This window comes from Phialemonium atrogriseum (assembly GCF_030411735.1).
Source record: "Phialemonium atrogriseum strain 8032-3 unplaced genomic scaffold QBC33scaffold_57, whole genome shotgun sequence".
NCBI classification, from domain to species: domain Eukaryota; kingdom Fungi; phylum Ascomycota; class Sordariomycetes; order Cephalothecales; family Cephalothecaceae; genus Phialemonium; species Phialemonium atrogriseum.
The window spans coordinates 23885-41618 of NW_026848194.1; the positions used below are offsets into that span (position 1 = coordinate 23885).

The 17734-nt window shown below is 55.4% G+C and overlaps 4 protein-coding genes across 4 annotated transcripts; 1 reads left to right on the forward strand and 3 right to left on the reverse strand.

Annotated features, from left to right (window-relative positions):
• Positions 1-651: 651 nt before the first annotated feature.
• On the reverse strand, positions 652-5900 carry QBC33DRAFT_564472 (uncharacterized protein; the record flags this gene model as incomplete). Its single annotated transcript, XM_060430387.1, has 3 exons — positions 652-2689; positions 2776-5825; positions 5892-5900. The coding sequence occupies 3 exons, from the start codon at positions 5898-5900 to the stop codon at positions 652-654; spliced, it is 5097 nt and encodes a 1698-aa protein (XP_060277942.1).
• Positions 5901-6270: 370 nt separating this feature from the next.
• Positions 6271-7703, reverse strand: QBC33DRAFT_462817 (Fructosamine kinase-domain-containing protein; the record flags this gene model as incomplete). Its single annotated transcript, XM_060425091.1, has 6 exons — positions 6271-6445; positions 6500-6556; positions 6612-6738; positions 6816-7389; positions 7454-7572; positions 7643-7703. The coding sequence occupies 6 exons, from the start codon at positions 7701-7703 to the stop codon at positions 6271-6273; spliced, it is 1113 nt and encodes a 370-aa protein (XP_060277943.1).
• A 366-nt stretch (positions 7704-8069) lies between these two features.
• On the forward strand, positions 8070-10092 carry QBC33DRAFT_553383 (NADP-dependent oxidoreductase domain-containing protein). The gene is made up of 9 exons (XM_060429402.1): positions 8070-8453; positions 8520-8596; positions 8660-8680; positions 8762-8826; positions 8890-8980; positions 9039-9126; positions 9187-9325; positions 9391-9432; positions 9487-10092. The coding sequence occupies exons 1-9, from the start codon at positions 8218-8220 to the stop codon at positions 9730-9732; spliced, it is 1005 nt and encodes a 334-aa protein (XP_060277944.1). The 5' UTR covers positions 8070-8217; the 3' UTR covers positions 9733-10092.
• Positions 10093-10387: 295 nt separating this feature from the next.
• QBC33DRAFT_614706 (pectate lyase superfamily protein-domain-containing protein) lies at positions 10388-16983 on the reverse strand (the record flags this gene model as incomplete). Its single annotated transcript, XM_060432606.1, has 11 exons — positions 10388-11269; positions 11453-13000; positions 13086-14180; positions 14256-15024; positions 15110-15266; positions 15336-15403; positions 15478-15655; positions 15738-15829; positions 15932-16107; positions 16183-16207; positions 16264-16983. The coding sequence occupies 11 exons, from the start codon at positions 16981-16983 to the stop codon at positions 10542-10544; spliced, it is 5556 nt and encodes a 1851-aa protein (XP_060277945.1). The 3' UTR covers positions 10388-10541.
• Positions 16984-17734: the final 751 nt, after the last annotated feature.

The following is a 17734-nucleotide window of genomic DNA, read 5'->3' on the forward strand; positions in this document are numbered from 1 at the left end:
ATGATGCAGCCAGCGTTAGCAAAGAAGTTGAGAATGGCCAATGTTGCAATCGAATTAATTACCAGTTAGTGCAACTAATTTAGTAGAGGGAAGTAAGTGTGAGCTTCAACATGTAAGCATGGTCTCCCCTCTCCTCCTTGACTGTTCGAGACGGGGTATTTCTCGATCACAGTCACATCCATGCCACGCTGGGCGCACTCGATAGCAGCACGCACCCCGGCTACCAAAGCCAACCCTAACGACAACGACCTTCAAAGGTTTGACAAGTGCCATTATGGATGTTGGGGTAGGGGTAGGTTATCAACAATTTATGGGTGGGCAGAAGTATACGTGGATACCCACGTGATGACCCGGCCCAGCTCTTCCTGCATAACCGAGGAAGAGCTACAGGGGCACGGAATCTGGGGTAATTACTTGGCAGTTCCCCCGCGGGGATTCCTTACCTTCTTTAAAGTGGTTATGTTGATTCGTGGAGAGTCGACTTGATGTGGTAGGCCTCTGGGGGAATTTAGGGTGTTGAGTTTCCGAGGGCGATATGGTCAAATTCCTGAGAGAATGACCAGTCGGTCTCAGTGATTTCGCCCGTGATTAATACATATCATCTATCAGAGGAGGCCTCTCAACCTTTCTGTTTTCCACAGGCCACTCTTCCTACCAATTTGACGCCCTGCGATGCATACTCCCCGAAACAGGCTCCCAAACATGTTGCCCGTTATTACCTCCTACCCCTCCGCTGCTTCCTCCTCCTCTGTGCGAATGTCCACTACCCGGCGCCATTCTCGCGGCAACCACGGTCTCCGAAAACTCGAGCCCGCCCTTGACAACCACAACACGGTGCCCGTCGGCGAACGCAACGTCCCGGCTCCTGCCGCGCAAGGGCGCCGATGGGACCGCGGCCAGGGTGCACCTCAGCTCCCCGCCAACGGCACGCCACTCGCTCAGCGCGAAGAAGTGGCGCCGGGCGTGGATGGTGGGCGTCGGCGGCAAGCCGCTGCCGCTGCCACTCCTGGCACCCGTGGACTGCAGCTCGGTGCTGCACACCCACAGATTGACGTCCAGGAATACCAGCGTCGACGTCCCCACAACACCCAGCACGGCAAGCACGGCGGGGGCAATGGCGTCGAGGTTTGGTTCCGCGGCCGGCAGTGCAGGGCCCACCGGTGCGCCCGGGTCGAGCGAGGCGGCCGGCCACACGTGCAGGCGAGGGTGTGCAGATGGGCAAGCCTGGAGATGCTCGACAACGAACCCGGGCGCCACGTGGTATGTTGCCATGGCAGCCATGGCAGCAGAACTCTGTGACATGTTCAGAAGCGGCGGCAGCGCGGATGCCACTTTCGGAGAATCTGCCGTAGACCTAAGATGCTCCGTAGGTATTACCGTGGGCCGCTCGAGCCTAATGCCGTCTGCAGGAGTCAGCTCGCTGAAGTCGGCCCAGTTATAAATACGCACGACGTCGCCTGCCACGACAACAAACCAAGCCGAGTTGGCGGGGTGTTGGAAGGCGGAGCGCGAAGATACGGCGGTTGCTGCCGCCCCGCTGGTCGATGTCGAATCCAAAGCAGAGACAGCTGTCGAAGGTGCTGCAGGCACAGGAGGTTCCGTGCTGGCAAGCACCTTTCCCGACGGCAGTTCCCACAGTTCGTCAATATTGCGACCACTGACGAGAAGGCGGTCGGCGGCCGCGTTGATGAGCAGGCGGACGACGACTCCACCGAACCGGCGGTCGAGGACCATGCGTGAGGGCGACAGCTTCTGCCCCGGCAACTGCGCAGTCGCGGCGGCATTCGGCAACGGCATTGCGAGCTCGGCCGCCAGCACCCGGCCAGAGTCATCGGCCGAGACAACCAAGTTAGCCGGCTCGCCGAGCGCTACTACCACGACCGACACTGCCCGCGCATGCTGGTAGAGGACGCCGACTTCCCTCCCATCGACGGTGGAAAAGAGGGCCACGTTCCCACCGCGCTTCCCTGCCACCACGCACCGGCCGTCCACAGACGCCACCAGGGCGCTGGTAATCTCCGGGTTATCCGGCCCGCCGAGCACCCCAGCCGCCATAGCCGTGAGCGTCACAGCGTCGCTCGTGCTCTCCAGCTCGTTGTTCTTCCTGACGAGCGCCGCCGGAGCCCACACCCGGCATTGTTGGCCCCGTACGTCGGCGAAGCGCAGCCCATCAGAGCTAAAGGTGACGCCGCGGATCGAGTCTTCTAAGGCATTGATGCGGTAGATGGGCGTCAGGATGGTCCTGCCGTCGTAACCCTGATCGAACTCGAAAACTTCAATGACGCCGCGGCTGCTACCGGTAACCAGGCTCCGGCCATCGGGCGAGCAGGCCATTCTCTGCGCGAATATGCTGGATAGCGCAAACGCCGGTTCCATGGTCATGTAGTCGAATACGCACAGTCTACCGTCGTTGTATGATACGACCAGTGCGACGATCTCGGGGTTCGGGTTGAAGGTCATGTCGTCGATGCCGTTGTTATCGACGGCGGCGCACTGTCCCAATGGCTCTAGTTCAAGGACGTTCCAGATAATCACTGGGTGGTTGCGGTAGCCCACAGCGAGCAAGACGTCATCAGTCCCTGCCATGAAGGCCGCGCTGACGGGCGGCTGATCCGGTACGGCGACGTGTGAATAGGAGTAGTCGCCGCTTTTCCAGGACCTCGAGTCATGTTGGCCTGTATTGAGACTCCTGTGCCACCGAAAGAGGAAGCACGTCGTTAGCCAACTAGCCTCATGGGAGGTGAAAAAGAAGCCCGGGAGTGGCTCTTGACATACCATTTCGTGATCTTGCTAGATTGGAATGCGCAGAGAAGTTCATTAGCCCCGAAAAAAGCGACACCCAGGGGCGGCGACTGGAGGTCAAACGAATGCATCTTGACCCCGGATCTCGGTTCCCACACAATAATATGTTTAGTGCCACAGGAGGCAAGGTACTGGTCATCGCGGCTGAATTCCAGAATCTTGACCCTCCCAGGGTGAGTCACGTTCAGTATATTTTGGACTGAACCGGAATCGTAGAGCGCGACCTGGCCCGTGGAAAGCCCGACGGCAAAGAAGCGTTCCCCGTGGCTGACTGCCGTGGTCTGGCCCTTTCGGAAATCCATACGGATCAAGCAGTCATCCCAAGTCCCGACAGGAAGCCCCTTCACAATGAGCCCTGACAGCCGCGCATCCCTTGTAAAGCTTCTCGAGATCATCGAGTCCGATGGGCAGAGGGGAGGGATCAAGGTGTGGATTGAAGATGGGCAAGCCAGCAACTGGGAGCGGAACTTGGCGGCTACCCGGATGAGGTCGGTTACCCAGCCGTCAACAAGGTGGACTGACGGATCCGTCGGCGGGACATATTTCACTCGGCGACTCAGAAACCTTCGCAAATCCATTGCAGTTCGGGTAATGTCGTTCAGATCGTTGGTCTTGGCGATGTGCTCTATCCACGAGAGGATGTTGTTACTCTTGAGAAAATCGCACAGCTCGTCCATCAAGTGATCGTCTTCTGATGAGGAGCGATATACATGCTCAGAGAAGAAGCTAGACGCGTAGCTAAGCAGAGAATCATCAAGTGCAGCCACAGTGGTAGGTTTAGCAAACCCCCTGTGCCTCGCGCTGTGTTGGCGCTTCCCTTGCTGTTGCTTTAGAACGTCGCCGGAGAGATACCTGAGCAGCAGCGACGCCAGATGCGCGTGGTCCTCTTTCTTATGAACAGCCAGCTCCGAGACCAGATCCTCCGAGACCAGGAACTCTCGCGCCGTTTCGTGTATCATGTGCACCTTGTTGCTCTGGTCAATAAAAACCAGCTGCCCACACAAGTTGGGAATCGCCTTGTCCATGTTCTGCAGTGTCTGGTTCAGGTCGAGCTTGACGGCGCAGCGCAGCTCATCGAGAGTCAACGGGCGGGGTGCGAGGACGACCCAAGCCAGGATGGCCTTGGCCAGGATTGTCTTGCGGTTGTCCACCTCTATCGACTGCACCATCCTGAAGTAGAGATCTTGAAGGCCGGCAGGGACCTCGTTCAACACCGCGTCCATGGCTTCTTCGGTCCAAGCATTCTCAAACTCTTGCAGGACGAGCCGGGCCCATAGAAAAGAACCACATGACTTCTGGAGTATCTTTTCGCACATTGCCTCGCAGTCTTCGTCACTCTCAAGGCGGTCCAGTTCCCTGAGTTTTGTGTTCAGAAAGAGTCGCATATCGTCGAGTGTGTCCGAGTCCGACAAGGTCTGACAACTCGCCCGTGGGCCAAGAGAGACCAGCCCACGCTCGATCGCCTCTAGGTTCCGGCTCGTAGCAAACAGTCGAAGCTCTTCCGGGAGAGTCGCTAGTAATCTTTTGGTGAATAGCGCATTGAAGTTGGCGCATTCGTCAACGCCGTCGATTACCCAGAAATGTTGGGAGATAGACGGCAGTTTAAATATGCTGCCGACAAACAGCTTTCTCCAGACATTCGCATCGTCGTTGTTGTCCAGAACAATCCCCTCGTCCTCGAGTTGCAGAACTTTATCTCTCACCAGGCTGTCTCGCATGGCCATCTGAAAAGCAAGAGACCTAAAACAGTCGCTTAGCGTAGACTTGCCCGTCACTGACTGCCCATAGAGAAAGTAGCTGCAGTAAGCATGGGGTGTTCTTAGGTGGTCGATAACGTGGCTGGACAGAACAGATTTGCCGGCCGCTGGTCGACCTGTGAGCCAAAGAATCCCGGGCGCCTTCCCTGCCTTCCACGATGTGAAGCACGTCTTTTCTGTAAGCCACTGGCAAGATCCTGGCTCCTTAAGCCCCTGAAGCGTCGCCAGGTCGTTCTCCAACGTATTGCCGACGCCCAGGAAGCATCTCAGGCGCGAGTTGGCCTCGATAAGTGCAGAGTCCGAAGTCATCGGGTCGATGCTGGCGTGCGGTTGGACCAACTCCACTGCCGCGGCTCTGGTCATGTCGACCGCAGTGTGAAGGGCATTTCGCAACATCCTATAGTTTGGGTCCGCTTGACTGTCAAACTTGCAAACATGTCGGTGATCGGCGTTCATGGCGGCAATCTCCTCGTTGTGGTAGCCCAGAGTGGCCGAGTGCCTGTCAACCACGATCCTGTTCATCATACCGACTTTGACCGGTAGCGTTTCGTAGAAGGACCATAAGTGCAGGTCCGGCGCGAAGTGGCGGAAGGCGTCGTTGATCATGGCCAGTGTGGTCGAGTTCGGCGTCAAGTCCGCCACGAAGGGCTTCTTGCCCCAGGCAGCCATCAGCATGCTCTCCAGGATGACCGCCATGTCGGACCCGCGGTGCGGAGTGCCCAGGAAGAATATTGAGTGCACTCGCTCGGCCAGGTCCTTACAGGTTTGGTCCTGGCGCGCGAGGCTGTATGCCTTCTTGGCGACGCACCCACCCATGCTGTGGCCAACGAGAATGATGCGCGTGTGATCCCGGCGTATGCTCGGGTTATTCTTCAGCTCGCCGATCAGCGACTGCGCAAAGTCGTGGATATTCAGGGTGCTCTGCCGCCTCTCGCCCCAGTCGGCCCTGTAGCCGAAAGAGTGGATGCGCACGTCCACAAAGTCTGGGTCGGCTGGTAGCCATGCCTGGGGCCAGAAATGTTCGGGGTCGGGTGAGTGGGACCATGTTTTGCGACTGCCTCCACCCAGGCCGTGGATCAAGACGACATCCGCTACGGCGCCAAAAGGCGGTGGTGGATTATAGATTGTTGTCAAGCCCAACGCACCTTTCTTGTCTTCCGATATGTCGAGAGTCGAGAGGTCGGTCCCAGTCCTGGGTACGCTGGTCGACGATTGCTTGTCCGTCCCGGAGCGGAATAATAACCCACCAAAGGGCTTCATGCGCGACTATTTTAAGCGGGTGTAAGCAAATTGAGACCTTGACTACCCGACCTTGTGTCGCATACAACTCACCTGGTCCATGTCATCGGGAGTTAGCAATGTCAGATTGGTAATCTTCGGGGTTTTGTTTTGTTTTTTGGAGTCAGCTTCGGCTTGGATGGTTGAAATGACGGGGAGCCGTTTGAAGGCAGCAGGGGAAGGCCCAGGCGCTTAAGGCGAATTGCCATTGGCCCCCTGCAAAAGCAGCTATTATCTACGTAGGTATAGTGTGATCGCCAACAGCCACGAGCAGCCACACCACGCGGATTGGCCCCATAAGGAGCTAATCTGACCTAATCCAGCTTTGCATACACTAGCTCTTTGGTGGGTTCAATGCAAGCAACCAAATTGGGAGATAGTCTAGGTGCTGAGCAGGTACACACCGGAACCTGCATTAATTCGGCTAGATTACTTAGGTACCTGGGTAGGTGCCTAGCGCACGCTTCAGAAATGAGCTAGGGTCGGCCCGGCCCGTCTCAATTCGGGGGCCTACCAGTTCTACCCCCTTTTCTTGGACCACAACATCAGCTTCTTCAGTGTATCCTTCGGGGTATCGTTCCGTGAGCCTCCAAATCTCTTCTATGGCCCTAACACTCTATTAGTGGTCGGAGACGGAGGTTGCAAGTCATTCATTTGCTCACATGTCTAAAAACGACTCGGTGCCGGGGAACAGGGCGGCGGCATGCAAATTGAACCTCCTGTAGAAAGGCAAGCTTAGCAAAGGGTTCCCCAGGCTCCTAGTGGATTACTTACAAGGAATATAAGGCGTTACGGTCGTCATAGTCCTCCTCAGGCTCAGCTTTGGGTATGTGGGAGTGATATGCCTCAAAATATCGCTGAGTGAACTTATTCCGCACAGGGCGCCAGTTACCCAGCTCATCTTTTCAAGAACTTGTTAGCCAGCCAAGGTGCCTCTAAGCTGTTGTGATAGACATGTAGGGTGTAGGGGATACATACATTCATTGTGTGCCCAGAAGCTGGCAGGGTCGTAAACGATGCCCTCCTCGGAACTCTCATCGATGATCCCTGCGTTTCCACACCACAGATCGCCATGCACTAGAGAAGGCTCTATCTTCCGGCCCCCACTCTCCAACGGCCGCAAGAGTCTTGGGATAACCTTGTCAAAAAGCGGAGGGAGAAGCGCATCAAGCTTTTGGCTGGGTCCGGCTCTCTCCTCTCGAACCCTCAACACATGCCGCAACCCATTGCTAAAGAAGGCTTCCCAGGTGTCAACCCAAGTATTGTCCTGCGGCAGGTCCCCATTATATGTAGTGCAGTGGAAACCAAACTTGCCCTCGGGCGATGTGTGGCTGGAATGAAGTCGGGCCAGCTTCTTGCAGAATGAAATAGGCTCAGGCAAGCCCTCGGTAAAGTCATAGAACTTGCACAAGTAGAAGTGGGATTCCGGATCGTCCTGGAAGGTACCCCACGCGAGTGGCTTGGGACAGAAGTCTGGCGTGATGGAGTAGATGGCTGATGTCGAGGCAAACTCGCCTTTCAGCGCCTCCCGCCCGTGATAGCCTGTGGAAACCTAATCCCGTTTAGCAAAACCCTTCTCCAGAAAAAGTAACGTATCACTATGAAACGAGATGGACCTTCATAAAGTAGCATTCTTCGCTGCCGTCAGTGTGGCGCACTTTGATGCGCATGGCCTTGGCCCAAGCAGATTCTCCATGGTGTGTCGCCTCCAGAACCTCGGCGACCTCCGGTAAAGCTGGAAACTCAAACAGGCTGTCAAGTGATGCCTACAAAGATGAGATTGGGACCGATAATGAAATACTCACCAGCGAGAATGTTGGGATCAATCTCGTACTGCTGATCTCCAGGCTCAGGAGAGTCACTCATGGCGCTACCAATCTTTGCTTCAAGAATGTAGTTAATTCTATAAAAACAAGTAATCTTCCACATCCCATGCAAGAATTCCTGGCCCTGTCTCCTCACTTTATACATCAAGAGGATCGGTTTTGTACCATGCGCAGATGCGCTGGCACTGCGGATCACTATGGGCACGCTATCTAACCCACCCGTAGCCGCTGCCGCTTACGCTCCGGAATGTGACAGGTCATGCGGAAGCCAATTTACTGCGAAGTTATCACCAAGGATTGGCCAATATTTGGTGGGGTTTGTGCCACTCGGGCCTTGGATTCTGCATGCCCCTCCCATCTGCGTGCTACTGTGGGTGGGCCTGGACCCATCATCCACTCAGGGACGAGTGATACAATCTGCAGCAACCAGAAAGAGGACCGCCTCCATGCCGACCCCCCCTTTAATCCCTCCACTTTTTTCCCGGTATCGGCTCAGGCTCAGGGATTTGTAAAGAGGAAAAATTCAAACCTCCCAGCACTACTCTTCCCCAACTATGGATCTTCCCGAGTTTTTCACTCTGAACAACGGCGAGAGGGTCCCCGTCATTGGCCTCGGAACCTTCCAGGGGGACAATGGCAACTCCATGGTGAAGGCTGCCGTGAAGTTGGCTCTGAAGATGGGATATCGGCACATCGACGGCGCCAACGCTTACGGAAACGAAAAGGAAATCGGCGCGGCCATCAAAGAGAGCGGCATTCCCAGGGATGAGATATACGTGACCTCTAAGCTGTAAGTGGTGGACGGCTCCCAGTGCCGAGTAATTAGTCAACTTATGAATGGCATAACATTTTCCAGTGCTCAGACTTGGCACGACCCTACCGAAGTTGAGAGGGCTCTGGATTTGTCTCTGAGAGATATGCAATTAGACTATGGTAATGAGACTCTACCTTATGCTACTGGCGAGAATACTATCGAGCTAACGATTGGCATTGCAGTTGACTTGTATTTGATGCACTGTAAGGCGCAACATCCCCTTCTAATAAGTAGCAACGTGTGAAGATTACTGTCAACCTCAAAAAGGTACTAATTTGATCAAGTTCCGCACGCCTATAAGGCTGGTGAGGACAACAAGACTATTAGACACCCAAGTGGCAATGGGAAGGTAAGGCACTACGACACTACCGCTAGGTATTACCCACGTGTTTTCTTTCTCACGCAAAAATAGCCTGTGATAGACTATGGCCTCTCCAGGAGATATCCGGACACTTGGAAAGCAATGGAGCGATTGGTTGACTTGGGCAAAGCTCGTTCGATCGGTAAGTAATATCACTGAATCTCGAGACGTCTGGTCAATATCAACCGTCAGGACGACAGGTCTTTCGAACTTCAACATCCTGAAGACGAAGAGGATCCTCGAGGTCGCCAGAATTATCCCAGCTGTGAATCAGGTGGAGATTCACCCGTACGAGACCCGACCTGATAAGCCCCCTGTCATCTGGTTACTAACTGCATGTTCCTATAGGTATCTTCCACAACAAGAGCTTTTCGAATTCTCGTCTGAGCACAATATTCTCCTCATGGCCCATCAGCCGTTAGGTGGGCGGCCCGTCCAGCTGGTTCGAGGACACCCTGAACAACCGTTCCCAACCGATGATCCAAAGGCATGTATTTAGTCCAGGTAATTGTAGCAAAGGGCTAGGCAAGGACACGCTAACATTGCCCACAGATCAAGGACATCGCAGCCAGGTGTGGCATGACCCCGGCGCAGGTAAGTTGCCATCCCTGCATATGTATAACATTGTCAAAGTAATCACATGTCCAGGTCTGCCTCTCCTGGGCCGTGCAGAGAGGAATTCCGGCCGTACCCAAATCCGTCCAGGAGGGCCATATGAAGCAAAATCTCCAGCTTAAGCGGCTACCAGAAGAATGTTTTGCGGTGGTAGATCGACTGTCGTTTGAGCGTGGCCCTATCCGATTCTTGGACCCGAGCCGACACTTGGGATTTGATATCTTCGACGAAGAAAACGACCAGCCGGTGGCCAACAGCGCGCCTTGGGACCAATACTAGGGTCGTAGGGAAGGTGGATCTTGAAGTACTTGTCATGGGAAATTAAATTGGCATTTAAATGTAAATGCCATTTGTTGCAGAAGCACAGTCCGAGAGAACAGCTTCGAAGAACCTATGGCACTTGATCTTGTCTCGTAATTAGTGCAGGTAAAGCCCTTGCCACCGCATTCTGTTAGCCAGTATATCTTTCAATACTGGCAGGCATTCGTCGTGGCGATAAAAAGGGCCTAGACGTGGATCTCGGCCCTTGCAATCTCGCCACAGAACAGCAGAAAGGCGATCATGAAGCTAGCGATGGCGAAGGCGCCCTGGACGTTGGCCTTAGTCTGCAGATCCGACTCTAAATCAACTACTCGTCAGACCTAACCAAGTCGCGATACCTGCCAAGAACGACGAACTTAGAGGCCCGTAGGGGAAAGTGGACCGTTCCTGTCCTTTTTTGACTAGCCGTTAAACGTAGCGTTTCAACCCGTCTCCTTTATTTTTGCGAACGTTCAGTTGATTGCATCGATTGACTAATTGATTACAGCCCATTGCGAGGCTGGAGAGGTTGGCCAATATGCAACAAGGGGCACAAGCACCACCAAGCAATGAATCATATACTTCTCATGGCCAAAGATAAACACTCAGACGGCTCGGTCCACCACAATTCACCGTCGCATCTCCACCACAGGGCATGTTGCAGTCTTCCTCGGGGGCCGACACCGAACCGAGCTGCAGCTCCGCACCACAAAAGCACTCGCGGCTGTACTCAATGCCGAACATACTGTACCCAGCAGCCAGGCAGAACTGGGCACAGACGTCGACCGTCATGGCATTATCGGCGGTAGTTGCTGTTTTGCACAGAGGGTGTTAGCATGGGCACAAGTGATTCCCAACAAAGTAAGAATGGGGCGGCGCAACCTACCAGAGTGCAACGCCCTATCCTCAGTCGCCTCCGTAAAGCACCCCTGATACTCATATCCCGTGGCCGACGTCGGCGGAGGATTAACTGTGTTACCGAAGACTCCACCAAAGGCAGCGCCACCACACATATCCGACGCGAGCCCCACGCACGGCAAGTCGCAGCTACTACTCGCGGGCGCAGGCACGGCTCCGGCGTCGAGGCCGGCGCCGCAGTAGCATTCGTGGCCGTTCTCGACGGAGAAGTAGGAGGCTACCACGCTCTCGCCCCCGCCTTGTGCCTGGAGACAGAAGGCCGCGCATTCGCCTATGGTCATGGTGTCTGTGGCGTCGGAGGTTGCGACGTCGACGGCGTGGCCCGCACTGCCCTGGGAGTAACACCCGTAGTACTTGTAGGCAAGGGGCGGGCTAGGATCGAGGCCGTAGATGCCGAGGCGGTTGCCGGCGCCGCAGTTCTTGGTCGGATCGCCGGAGCAGGGCACGTCGCAGTCGGATTCGGGGACGGCGACGGAGCCGAGTTCCAGCCGGGACCCGCACCAGCACTCGGCGCCGTACTCGACGCCGAACATGGTCTGCCCCTGGGTGGTCAGGCAGTAGGCAGCGCAGAATTCGGCTGTCATGCTGTCTCCAGATACTGTGGAGGAGTGAGCTAGAGCGCGGGAGTTGGTTGCCTCGGTGTAGCAGCCGTAGTAGTGGTAGTCATCGTCGCCGTCGCCGTCGCCATCACCGTCACCGTCACCGTCACCGTCACCGTCACCGTCACCGTCACCGTCACCGTCACCGTCACCGTCACCGTCACCGTCACCGTCACCGTCACCGTTGCCGTCGCCGTCGCCGTCGCCGTCGCCGTCGCCGTCTCCCGGATCCGTACCACCGCCGTCACCGTCATCGGGTGATATCGTCGTGTATATGTCGATCCGGCCAGCTCCGCCGCACTCCTTCTCCTCCTGTCCGGCGCAAGGGGTGCCGCACTCGGCCGAGCTGACCGCAGTCGCGGAACTGGCAATCGCATTGCCGCACCAGCACTCGTCGCCATTCTCCAGACCGAAGAAGTCATACGTGGTATGGCAAATCGCCCCACACTTATTGATCGTCATGGCGGCGTCAGTGAAGCTCGTGTCTCCCAGTGGGCGCGTGGTTCCGTCGTCCACGTAGCAGCCCACGTTCTCGGCCTTGACGATGATTTCCCCCTCGGTGGTGTATACGCTCATCAGCGTCGGACTGCCACATTTTCCATCTCCGCCTCCAACGCAGTCCAGTGTGCACAGCGCATCGTCAACCTTCTCGGCGTCCATGGCAATCCCGCGATCACAGTAGCAGGTCATTCCATTGGTGATGCCGAAGAAATTCAGACCCCAATACTGACAGTATGCCTTGCATAACACCACCGAGGTCTTCGTCTCGTGGGTGAACCAGTCTCCCATCAGGGCAGTCTTTCCGGCCACCTTGCTCGAGTAGCACCCGACAGACTCGTAGGGTGTGCCTATGCCCAAACCTAAATCCCGGTCCCAGTAGAAAATCGGTCCGACGCAATACGTGGTGCCTGCCACAATACTCTCTGCACACACACCTTCCACAATGGATGGATTGATTAGAGCGAACAGCCGGAGGCTGATATGGTTCTGGATCGTGATGATGGCGCAGTCGTCGCCTGCAAGCGCCGTGTACCAACGCCCGCAGTTCAACGTCGTTCCTGTGGCGACCGTGGCACCATCGGGGGGTGTTACAATCTCCGGGGCATATTCTCGGTATGCGGGGTCTGAGTCTTCGCTGGTCACCTCGTGGGCGAAGTCGCCGCCTGGTGCGGAGATGCACAGGATATTCCCGTACATGAGACATGCGGCCTCGATGTTCGTGCAGGCCATGTCGATCCAGGGGTTAAACCGCAGAATATCGTCGTGTCGGACGTCCGTGTCTACGGTTATCGAAAGGCAGTCATCCCCAGGCAGCAGCGTGTAAGTGCTGCACTGGAGCGGGAGACAAATTGTCTGACCGGGCACAACGCTGCTGCAGTCTCCGATCTGAGGGTTTCCAATGAAGATGGACGCCGACGACACGCTGTGTGCGAGGGCGATGGAGTCGCAGGTATCCCCCGCCGCCGTGACATACTCAACATCAGAGAGACAAAACGGTGTCGGCGTCGGCGTGGGAGGCACAAGCGGCGGATGTGTGTTTGTTGGCTGATTCGCGAGGGCACATCGGGTGATGGCCTGGTCCAAGGTGTCTTGGAAAAAGGGGTAGGATGAGAATATCGAGTACGGACTGGCCTGCATCATCTTCAGCCGCCCAAGATAGCAGTCTGAGCAAAGCTCGGCTGTGGGCATGCTGACGATGTCGTCCGAGTCACTGAAGGCAACAATGACATCTGTGTGCAGACAGGTGTGAGTGTGTGTGGTTAGCTACTTGGGCATGGATTTCCCCCGTCATTGGATCTCGCACTTTGCACTTACCGTTGCAATATTGATCCGTTCCTTGCTGCTTCTGGCATGTTTCTTGAACGCCATACTGGATGTAGCCGCCAATAATCTCGGCCGGGGCGCCGTTTTCCCACAGCTGCCCGTCACACAGCGCTTCCACAGCCGTCATCCAGTTCTGCAAAGACCTCGCACACCCAGGATCACACACCGAGTCTGAGATGTCGGTGTTGGGGAGAACACCATGGTAGCTTGGCGTTCGGAAAGTTCTGGCCAGGTCGTCGCACTTCACGAGCGCGGAAAGGGCAGTCTTGCAAGTCCCGGTGAAATCCGAACGGTCCAGAGCCCCCTGTCCATAGACCCTGAAGCCCTCAAACTCCCGCTCACCCGTGACTTGATCTCCTCCGCCCAGCCACGCGAGGATTGACGAGGCAAACCCGTTACGGTTGTTGACCGCCAAGGTGGGAGCCCCGTTCAGTGGACTGATCATCTCGATATTGCCGATCGTCACTAGGTTGTAGATCCAAATATCTGAACTCTGCTCGGTGTAGAAGACCTTGTCCTGGCAGTCGTTTGCGCCGGTATCCATGCAGGTTCGGTCGTAGGCCTGGAACCACGTGTACAGTCCAGTGCTGAGAATGTAGACCGCTGACGAATCGAGGATCCTCACGCCCCAGGACATGGCACAGCGACCCGAACCAGGCGTGCAGTGGTCAAAAGTCGGATCATCCGGGAACGCGCCCAGGGTGAACGGCGCTGGGGCTGCCGGGACGGTTTGGAAGTAGGGCGACTCGGTCTGGATCAGGCCGAGCACCACGTTCTTCGCACCAGAGAGTTGGTACTGGTATAAGACGCAGTGTTCCACCGAAGTACCCCAAAGCCAGGTCGGGCCCTTGCTTTCGATCAACACTCCTCGCGCCGAGTAGATGTCAATTTGGTCTTGATCATTCTGGTCGATATCATGGTCTGCAGACCAGACCCAGACATTTTCAAGGTAGGCCGACGACGTGGGAGTAAGGTGGAGCATCAACGAGGCGGCGATGCAATTCGGATTGATGCTGCCTGAGAGCTTTGGACAGTCAGCCAGCTGAAGGTCGGTGCCTGCTGCTCCACCAACTCGGAAGTGGGAATCTTTTGTGGGAGGAAAAGTTAGCAATGCTGACCACTGCAGAACTCTTTCGCTCATGTGGGGACGGACAAACTTACCCCAAAGTCCGGCAGATCCTTGGAAAGATTCGTGGACGTTCCACTCGACCAGGACAGCCCCAGCAGTCGGGCCCCTGACAGTGAACATCAGGCTCTGTATCTCAACCACGCCGGCCTGGCCTTTCTCGGCAACTCTAACAGCCACACGGGGATTGTTCATGTTGCCAAACTTGGGCCCCGTTGCCATGATTTGCGGCCAAGCCTGTCCAATCACGCGCGAGCCCACCGGGATGGTGACAGTATCCTTGATGATATACACACCAAAGGGGATATACACAATGGCGGACATGTTTGCGGCCGCACTAAAAAGGTGGTTGAGGATCGCCGTATCGTCAGCGACTCCATCGCCTTTGGCACCGTACGCTTTCGCGTCAATAAGCTGGCTAAAACCAATGTTGGAGTAGCTTGGCCGTCGTCTCGTGAAGAACTGCGGCTGGGTACCTCCAGTGGTAGCGCTGTTGGTCAAATATAGATTGCGAGTAGGACTTGCGATGGTGGCTCCGTTCACAAAGGCGACGTCACCTGCAGGGCTGCTCACTTTGCCAAATCCCCATGCATCGACCACGACTGTGCCGCTGCCGCCTGCGAGGAGCACCGTGTTCTTCTCGGCGTCACGAACAATAGGGTTGACATGGGTAAAACGGGAGTTGGAGAGCAAGAAAGCCGTGGAATTGTCGGCAAACAAGGACGTGGAGATGCCAACATTGGTGTCGGTCATAATCACATCGGTGAGGATGAGAGAGCCCACACCCTGGCCGGTACTGAAGGGCTATAATTAACAGAAATAAAATGTCAGCGAGTGAAGCAAGGGAACAGTTGGGGAAGGTTGTCAGTCATGCAACTATATTACTTACCCCGCCAGCGCCCCCAACAATGATGACCCCTGTGTCGCAATCTTCAATGCCCACGTTTTGAATGGTCCAGCCCCAGTCCCAGTGGATTTGCAACGCCGTCTGGCAGTTGCTGAAGTACAGCCCACTCGCAGTGAACTGTTGGTTGCCCATATATGCACTGAATCAAAAGCATAGGCATGAGCAAAAGGTTCGGGTTAAACTTAGGAGGGAAGTTGACTGAGCTCACCCGAATTTGCCCCCCACAAAGTAGAGATCAGAGAGGAAACCGCCGCTCCCGTTTTCCATATAAATTCCCTGGAGTTGGAATATTAAAAGTCAGCAATTAATATTCAGCCAAAGACTTGATTACAACACACAAGCTTACTCACCTGCTGCGTAGTCGTCGGGTCTACGCTTGGGTCGGTCATGTAGAACCGAATGTTTTCCAGAGAGGTTCCTTGAGCAACCTGCCAATGGATACCGCAAACTTGGCCATCTTGCGGTGTTTGACGGACGTCGATGATGAAGTTGCGGATGCTGCGCAGGAAGTTGTTCGTATTCAAATACCTAGCAAGAGTGTCGGATTTCAGAATCATGGCTTGTTGGATCACCAAGTAATTAATCACGACGCAGAGACTGGACTACATACCATTCGGATTGTGCTCCGGTGTATATGTTGGAAGTAATGACTCCCAGGCCAACAAAACTGGGCGCGGCGACAATTTTTGGAACGTCCAAGGGCTGTATGGTGTTAGCAATTAGGCTCTGGCATTCATCATCATCATCATCATCATCATCAAATCAGGCCCGTGATATGGCCCAGGGAAACAGAAACAAACTCACATTCCCAAGCAGCTCCGTGTTGAAGTACTGTATGATGGAGCTGCTCACCCGGTATGTCCCTGGAGGAAAGTAGACTGTCGCTGGGTAGACGGTGCTTCCGCCACAGTTCTCACCACATCTCCCGCCGCTGGAAATAGCCAGGTTGATTGCAGCAGTGTCATCAGCAATTCCATTTCCTATGATACTCTAGGTCAGTTGTCACGCAAACATAGTTTTGTTCTACAGCAGGGTTTATATCATACCGACGGCACCGAAGTCTTTCACGTTCCTCCAAACCTGTGCTCCTTGATCAGTTACGGCTGTGTATAAGTCTCCACAAACGTCCCGCATACCTGATATCCAGCGGGGGCAAATGGGTTTTTGCCTCGGTGCTCGATCTTGGCCATCCACCAGTCTTCCGCACCTCGCTTCTGGGCCGGCCGAGGCAGCGACACAGGGTCTCCGTCAGACGAGTTGGAACCGTACCGGAAGGCCGAGGGCGGGTCCGTGACAATTTCCAGCAGCCCGGAAGCATGTTTCAGAATCGGGGGCATGGCAACTGTATCGTTGCTAGCGGGCTTGAACCGAGACTTCAGACTCGCAACGATCGACGCGTAGTTGGTATCATCCTCTGGTGGGGGGCCAGCTTCCGCGACAATGCGGGCAGCTTCTAAGAGCTCAGGCGGGACCGAGTACCTCGCAGTGCTCGAGTTGCTGCGAGTAGTGCTATTACCTACACCTATCCGCCTACGGCTGAGCACCGAGGTGGTGCTGTTGCTGTAGTCGAGGGCAGGAGGTGGTGTCAGGGTTTGGCCCAGCTCCGTGGAGTTCAGGACGTTGTAGTTGTTGGGGCGTGGGTTCCTCAGGATCTCCGAGTTGGCGCGGGCCATTGCCGCTTGCCCCTTGGAGAGGAGCTCCCTGGCCGAGGAGAGAGTGAGGTTCCCAGTGAAGGAGCCATTGCGGCGTCCAAGGTGGTGCAATTCTGGGTGGCGGCCGTGTCTGCTTGTAGCGGAGGCGAGAACATGTTGTGTATCAACAGCGAGAAAAAGGAAAATAATGAGTGTGGCCAACATAGTGAAGGGGTAAAAAAGATTGGCGGAGCGAGCGGCCATGGCTGCTTTCGAGGGCTGGCAGTCTCGTCAGAGGAGTAAAGAATGTGGGAAGGCTCATAGATGCGGAACAGCTTCAAGTCCACGATCTTGTGCCATGGAGACTGTGCGAGGCGGGGAGAGAGGCAGCGAAGTCGGGGAAGGTCAAGACATGGGGTCCATAATTAAACCAGGCACTTTGAAGATGTAAAAGTCCAGTTAGCCCCCTGATTCCCTCGTCTCCCAACAGCGGCCGCCCATCCTCGAGCAACAATCGGCAGTCCGGCAATATGTTAAAACACACGATCCTACCCTTCTCCTGGAACTATCGTTTCTTCAAATTGGTCGGCGGTTGAACACCTGGTTGTCATTTCCAATGTTTGTATTCTTTTTTAAATCCCCACATCTGATTTGATAACACCCACGTCGGTGAAAAAGTCCCTGCATATGGGGGCATTCTACGTCACGATGCCCAGCCTCTAGTGCAGGTCGAGTACTTGCGCCATCCCTGAATCGGACTGCCAAGGCCCGACCAAACTCGGGATCGGGCCGCTAGTAGCTGTTGTTGCATATACACGAAATGAAGGAGTACAGATTCGTACACTGCTCGGGGAAGGGATGAAGATTTCGGGGTGCCCCCACAAACCGCCAAGGCACGCGGATCCTCCCCGGGTGGAATATCGAATGCTAGCGTACCAAATCCAACCTCTAGCTGGGTGCGGAATGACTCTGTTCC